The sequence below is a fragment of the Suricata suricatta genome, chromosome 7 (assembly GCF_006229205.1).
Source record: "Suricata suricatta isolate VVHF042 chromosome 7, meerkat_22Aug2017_6uvM2_HiC, whole genome shotgun sequence".
Classification (NCBI taxonomy): domain Eukaryota; kingdom Metazoa; phylum Chordata; class Mammalia; order Carnivora; family Herpestidae; genus Suricata; species Suricata suricatta.
In genome coordinates this window covers 63,659,510-63,666,331 of record NC_043706.1, presented here as the reverse complement: position 1 = coordinate 63,666,331, position 6,822 = coordinate 63,659,510, and the positions used below count along the sequence as shown (strand labels likewise).

Genomic DNA, 6,822 nt, shown 5'->3' with positions numbered 1-6,822 from the left:
GGTTGCTCCTACTCTGACTGTGATTTGTTAAATATCCTCTCCTTACTCGTTTAATTTCCTCATTTTAACATTTTTCCTATCTGTGACATACATTTTGATATTATTTTTGATGCAAAAAAAAAAATCAGTGTTCTGTCTTCATTAGGCTTTGTACCATTTTTCTTTGTGTAGAGATTTCTTAAGAGCTGAAAGCTCCAAGAAGTGAAGTTATGAAGATCAAAGCTTTTCAATGAGAATTTACAAAATTAATTCACTCACATAACTTTACTGTCTGAACCCAAAGCTCCCCAGACTGGTTCCTCCAGGGCTAAGCCAGGAAAATGAAAACATGCAATCTGCTTAAGTCTTCTTGGTAGTTTTTGTTTGTTTGTTTGTTTGTTTACTCTTTGGGTGCAGAGAGCTTAACTTGCATTCAGCCACAGAGCTAAAAAATGTTGGAGTGGTGTTCAAATCATGCCCCATCCCTGCCAAAGTTAAATCAAGAAGGCTTGGAGATAATAGAGTGATTTTTGTTGGCAGATTATGCTAAATCCCAAAAAATTGTTTGAAGCTGACATAAGGTCAGCAAATAAAACTCAAGGCTTGCTAAAGGTAGGAAACAATATGGAGTTTCTGCATAAAGCTAAGTTCCCAAATGACTCTACTTCCAAAATAAAACTAAATCAGAAATAAACTTTGCCATCTAGATGGGACTGGCAAAGGAACATGGCTAGACCTTACCTTCCTCAAGTATGTCTGACCTAATAATTATCACAAACCAGCCTTGTGGCTAACTCATGCTGTATGTAGGAGTTGGAAAATTTTCAAGAGGATCATTTGATGTGGCCTCAGGTTGGATACATCCTCAAGACAATAGCTGAAGGAAAAAATTATCAGTTTATGAAAAGATGAAATTATATCTTTTATGCCCAAGTTTAAAAAATGGACCCCAGATGGTTCAGAGATTTACATGTTGCGGCACCTGGGTGGCTCAGTCGGTTAAGTGTCTGGCTTCGGCTCAGGTCATGATCTCACGGTTCGTGGGTTGGAGCCCCACGTCGGGCTCTGTGCTGACAGCTAGGTGCTCAGAGCCTGGAGCCTGCTTCGGATTCTGTATCTCCCCCTCTCTCTGACCCTCCCCTGCTTGAGCTCTTTCTCTGTCTCTCAAAAGTAAATTTAAAACATTTTAAAAAAATTAAAAAAAAAGATTTACATGTTAAGATAGAAACTTTAGCATTCTTAGTAAAAAGTATATTGAGTATCTTTAGACCTCAGGGCAGGGAAGGATTTCTTAAGCAAAACACGGAATGCACTTAACTATAAATAGACTTAGAAGTCTGATTATATTAAAATTAAAAATTTTACTTATCAAAAGAAACCTTAGCATAAAAAAACAATTTAAAATAGAAGAAGACATTCACAATACACACAGTTGAAAAAAGATTAGTAAGAGATTGGGGGAGAATACTTGAAAGGGAGAACTTTCATATATTATTTTATATCCTTGAGAGATTTTCTTTTACAATGTTCATATATTGTGTTGACTTTTTAAGTTAAAGTTAGAGTCAATATCTCCTCTCATAGAGATTACCTGATAACTGCTGAAGTCCAGATGATGTAGATGAGGGAATTAGGACATTAAAACTATCACCCTTTTGTAAATAATCAGAATTTTCCATTAAAAAGATTTTTAAAACAAACACATCATAGCTAATTTTAAGAACAAAATAGTTTGTACAGCATATGCTATCTATTCTAGAACAACTACCAAACACAATTTCTAGAAATGCATTAGAAAAAGTAAAGAATATGCATGACGTGTCAGCTTCAGGGCAGTGATTTCCTGTCAGAAGGGTGCTTTAAGCAATACCTGTTTTGTAACATTTTTTAATGTTTATTTATCTTTGAGAGACAGAGCATGAGCAAGGGAGGAACAGAGAGAGAGGGAGACACAGAATCCAAAGCAGGCTCCAGGCTCCAGGCTGTAGACTGTGAGCATAGAGCCTGATGTGGGGCTCGAACTCACAAACCATGAGATCATGACCTGAGCTGCAGTCTGACACTTAACTGACTGAGCCACCTAGTTGCCCCTATTTATTTATTTTTAGAGAGAGAGAGAGAGAAAGAGAGAAGGGGACAGATGATCCCAAGAGGACTCTGTGCTCACAGTAGAGGTTCTGGCATCCACTAACCTCAAGATCATAACCTGAGCCACCCAGGTGCCCCTAAGTGATACCTATTTTAAAGAAGAGAGGTGAGGCAAATGTGGGAAAGTGTTAACATCTTTGTTAAATGGGCCGGTGGGGGGGTTGTTACATACGTATTTGTTATAAAACTTTTTTAATGTGTGAGTACTTCATAATTTAAAATTTTAACTAAAATTAAGAACATTGGGAAGAAATGTGCATCAACCCTAGTTGTTTTAAGATGCTGGAATTAAAAGGGATTTATCTATAGTTGCTACATTCTCTGTAACGACCATCTCTAACGTTTATATTTTAAGTTTATTTACTCGGAGGAAGCGTGAGCAGAGGAGGGGCAGAAGAGAGACAGAGAGGGGAGAGGGGGGAGGAGGGAAAGAGGGGGAGCGGGGAGAGAGAGTGGGGGCAGAGGAGGAGAGAAAGGAGGGGGGGAGAGGGAGACAGGGAGACTGGAAGAGAGGGAGACAGGGAGAGGGGGAGAGGGAGAGAGAGAGAATATCCCAAGCAAGTTCCGCACAGAGCCCAATGCGGGGCTCAAACTCACGAAACCATGAGATGATGATCTGAGCGGAAACCCAGAGTCCGAGGCTTAACCTGAGCCACCCACGCGCCCCGCTAACGTTTATGTTTTAAAACACAACACACTTGCTCGAATAATTTTGAAGTACTAACCAACCAGAGAGTCAGGAGACAACAGGGAGCAGAAGAAAGTTAAGTATAGATTCGATGAGCCGCCCTCGGCCTGACCTACCTACTCCCGCCTGGAAGGGAACAGAGACGCCTTAACCCGGGCACGGAAAGTGATTTGAGGCAATGAGGCTGTTAACCAGCAACGTCCTGGGGCAGGGGCCTTAGAGGCTAGGTGATCCCTTACTCAGCGGAGATGATCAGGAAGGTCCTGGGGCAGGGGCCTTAGAGGCTAGGTGATCCCTTACTCAGCGGAGATGATCAGGAAGGTCCTGGGGCAGGGGCCTTAGAGGCTAGGTGATCCTTACTCAGCGGAGATGATCAGGGACAGCTTCCGAGAGCCGGCTGGAACTTAACCGCTAGTTCAGGATCCAGCAAGAAGTCGGGGGGCTGGCCCCTCAGCACCACCAGGCAGGGGCGCCGGGTGTCAACCGGACGGGCTCACCCGGAACCCGCGGGCCGAGTCGCAGGAAGAGGCGGGGTTGGCTGGAAACGTAAAAGGAGGGCGGAGGCTTCGTGCTTCCCTGGAGTTCCGCGGCCACTTGGACTTGGTCTTAGTGGGCTGCTGCACATAGCATGGCAGACGACGCAGGTGCTGCTGAGGCCCAGGGGGACCAATGGTCACCCACCCAGTCCATGGACAGAATGCTGAGGTTGCCACTTCCACCACCGCAGATTCGCACCCGGCCGTGGTGGTTTCCTGTGCAGGAACTGAGAGACCCACTGGTGTTTTATCTCGAGGCGTGGCTGGCCGACTCCATCTTCGGTGAGCCACCCTAGGCGTGGGGTGCTGGAACCCCCTCCAGTCCGAAAGAGACCCCGCAGAGCAACCTTCCACATTTGGCCACATTTGACACCAAGATGGCCGTCTTCCCTTGCTTCCCTCTCCTCGCCTTCAAATCTAGCTCCCTGACTTTCGTTCGACCATGTTTTCCTCAAAGCACTATTTTTCTGTTTAGGCCCAGACCGAGCCATCATTCCAGAAATAGAGTGGATGAGCCAAGTCCTGCTGACGGTGGACATCGTTAAGTCTGGGGACTTGGTTGAAATCACCATCTACGGACAGCCCCGTGTACAGAATCGAGTGAAGAGTGTGCTCCTGAGCCTGGCAAACTGGCACCGGAAACATCGTGCCCGAGGTGAGGGTCTTTGAAAACCTGCATGTGGAGGGAACCGCCAGTGAACCACCTGGCCGTACCTGCCTATCTTCCAGCCTTTCTTACCTTAGCAAAACCTTTTGCAGTTTCCTAACTCCAGTGTTCTGCATGCATCCAGTGTTCCAGGCATCTCTGGGAGAGGAGGGAATGGAAGTCTGAGACTTTCAGGCCCATCACTGCCCACATAGCCTTAGCTTGGTTTTACCACTGGGTCCAGATCTCAGGTTCAGAGTCCTCATCTGAGAAGTGATGCCACTAGCCCCTCCCCTCCCCCACTCCCCTCAATGTGGAGTACTTTGGAACAGTGAGCGTTTTTCCTTATCCAGCTGAGAAGATGAAACAACTTGAGGAGTTCTTGAAGGCCCATGCATCAGGTCCCCAGACTCCTGAACATCGTGTTGCATAAGTATTTTCAGGAGCATTGTGAGAACAGTCCTGCTCCTGCCGCTAAAGTTCAAGAGAAGCACGTATGCATAAATCTTTGCGTTTTTTCCTGTGTCTTGATGGGTAATGCTTTGATTATGATAATGTGAAAGTCAGTTTGTAGTGCCATTCTAATAAATAACTGAATCTCCTTTTTGTCCAATGCTATAAAGGTCTTTGCTCATGTAAAACTAAGCAAATATATAAAAGATTGACTCAGTTCATTCATGTCTTGATTTGAGAGGTGGGTACAAGGCTGATAGTAGTGGTTTTCTTTTTTCCTTTGCTTCTATCATTTTGAGTCTACTAACCCTTTTATGATTTTATGTCCTCGGTCAGCCCCCAAAGCACAGCCACGAATTTGCATTTCTAATTAGCTCACAGGTAATACCAATGCTTCTCCTCTGAGGCTCTCACTTTGAAGTTGGTGGTTTGGCCCCTGGGCAGCACCTACTGTGCATTTTCTTCTTGGAGTGGAGCCTTCCTCCCTGCAGTGGGTGGGTGTTCCATCGTGAAACCTGCGGCAATTGGTTCTTTATTTTGTTGGCATTGTGATTCACCCGAGGACAGCCTTGTCCCCAGCAGCTTGACTGTTGGAAAGGCATCCTGCCACCAAGCCAGCTGTCTCCTTTTCCTCTGAGGCCGGCACAGGTGTCCTGCATGAGCTAGGTTGTTTTCCCATTACCCATTACCATGCCAGGACTCATTTGTGCAAAAAAGCCACAACTTCGAGCTGCCTCCACTTTCAGGAAGCAGGATTCTTGGGGGGAAGAGGTTGTGGAGAGCTCTGTAGTTTCAGAGTTGTAATTGATTGAACTCCTGCAATTTCTTTACCCCTTACCAGCAATGGATTCTAGCTGTTTGTAAGGGTTGTAAACACTCACATACACAAGTCTTTTAAAATGTGCTGCTTTGGGGGGTTCCTGGTGGCTCAATCTGTTAAGCCTCTGACTTTCCTGCTCAGGTCATGATCTCACAGTTTGTGAGTTCCAGCCCCACATCCAGTTTTCTGCAGTCAGGACAGAGCCTGCTGGGATCCTCTGTCTCCCTCTCTCTCTGTCCCTCCACAACTCGTGTGTGTCCTCCTGTGTGCTAGCTCAAAAATAAATAAACCTTAAAAATTTTTAAATGTGCTACTTTGATTTCAAATGATGTTGAACATTTTTCTACTTCAGGTTTTTGTAAAATGCTTTTACATTTTTTATTCATTCCTATATTACTCCTTTCAACTCTGAAGATAGGAATTTTCATTGCAGTATGAGCTTTTGTAACAAATAATGGCCCATTACAACCAATATTTTCCACCCCTTTGCTTCTCAAATTTTTTTGTACATGAAAAAATTTCATTTTATGTAGTTAAATGAATTGTTTTGTCTGATTTCTCCTCATCCTCATCCCACCCCCCCTTACTTTTAAGCCTAGGTACTCCTGCCTTTATCCTTCTGCAGAAATTTGATTTAAAAAAAATCATCCTACAGGTTATTTCTAGTGGTATATCTACAAAACCATTGAACATTTTTTACTGTTTGGAGGAAGAGGATTATGCTTACAATATTCTAATTGTCTAAAAGTTATCCAGAAGTAAATTACTAAATGATCCTGCACATTTTCCATCCTTTGTATACATTACCATGTTGAAACCCTAACCCCCAGGACCGCAGAATGTGACTGACTTGGAAACAGGACCTTTAAGGAACTAATTAAAGTGAAATGAAGCTGGCGCCTGGATGGCTTAGTTGGTTGTGTCCACTTCAGCTCAGGTCATGATTTGATGATTTTGAGTTAAAGCCCCGCATTGGGCTCTGCTCTGACAGCCTGGAGCCTAGGTACTGCTTCGGTTTCTGCTGCTCCCCTACTTGCGCATGCGCACTCACTCTCTTGCGCAAAAATAAAAAAAATTAGAGGGGTGCCTGGGTGGCTCAGTGGTTAGGCGTCCGAGTTCGGCTCAGGTTATGAGCTCGCAGTTCATGGGTTCGAGCCCTGCGTCGGGCTCTGTGCTGCCAGCTCAGAGGCTGGAGCTTACTGCTTCAGATTCTGTGTCTCCCTCTCTCTCTGCCCCTCCCCCCACTCTGTCTCAAAAATAAAACATTAAAACAATTTACGTAACAAAAAAGTTGTCATTCTAGTTTTCAGAATTTGGGGATAATACAAGCTCTAATACTTAGCTAAGATCACATACCAATCCATGTGTCAAGCACCTAAATAGGATGTTTGAAACATGATTAACTTGCTAAGGTTATAGAGTGAGGACATTGGGATGGATGGGTGAGATTTGAATCAAAACATTGATTTCCAGGATCCAAACTTGTTATACTTTCCCACTTGCTTTCATTTTCCCTCCACACCTGTATTTAGACTAATTTCTCATAGTTTTT

General features: G+C 44.2%; 1 protein-coding gene across 2 annotated transcripts; it reads left to right on the top strand.

Annotated features, from left to right (window-relative positions):
- The first annotated feature begins 2,986 nt into the window (after positions 1–2,986).
- On the top strand, positions 2,987–4,666 carry OOEP (oocyte expressed protein). 2 transcript variants are annotated; one of them, XM_029944787.1, is made up of 4 exons: positions 2,987–3,014; positions 3,076–3,633; positions 3,827–4,006; positions 4,351–4,666. In XM_029944787.1, the coding sequence occupies exons 2-4, from the start codon at positions 3,444–3,446 to the stop codon at positions 4,428–4,430; spliced, it is 450 nt and encodes a 149-aa protein (XP_029800647.1). In that variant the 5' UTR covers positions 2,987–3,014; positions 3,076–3,443; the 3' UTR covers positions 4,431–4,666. The 2 variants fall into 2 exon arrangements, with proteins under 2 accessions (XP_029800647.1, XP_029800648.1); XM_029944788.1 differs by lacking the exon at positions 2,987–3,014 and having other exon boundaries at positions 3,068–3,103; positions 3,165–3,633.
- The last annotated feature ends 2,156 nt before the right edge of the window (positions 4,667–6,822 follow it).

Excerpts from the sequence above, each read along its gene's own strand:
- OOEP (XM_029944787.1), top strand. The coding sequence starts at position 3,444 with ATGGCAGACGACGCAGGTGCTGCTGAGGCCCAGGGGGACCAATGGTCA. Across the intron at positions 3,634-3,826 it reads GCTGGCCGACTCCATCTTCG|GCCCAGACCGAGCCATCATT; the intron begins GTGAGCCACCCT and ends TTTTCTGTTTAG. Across the intron at positions 4,007-4,350 it reads CCGGAAACATCGTGCCCGAG|CTGAGAAGATGAAACAACTT; the intron begins GTGAGGGTCTTT and ends TTCCTTATCCAG.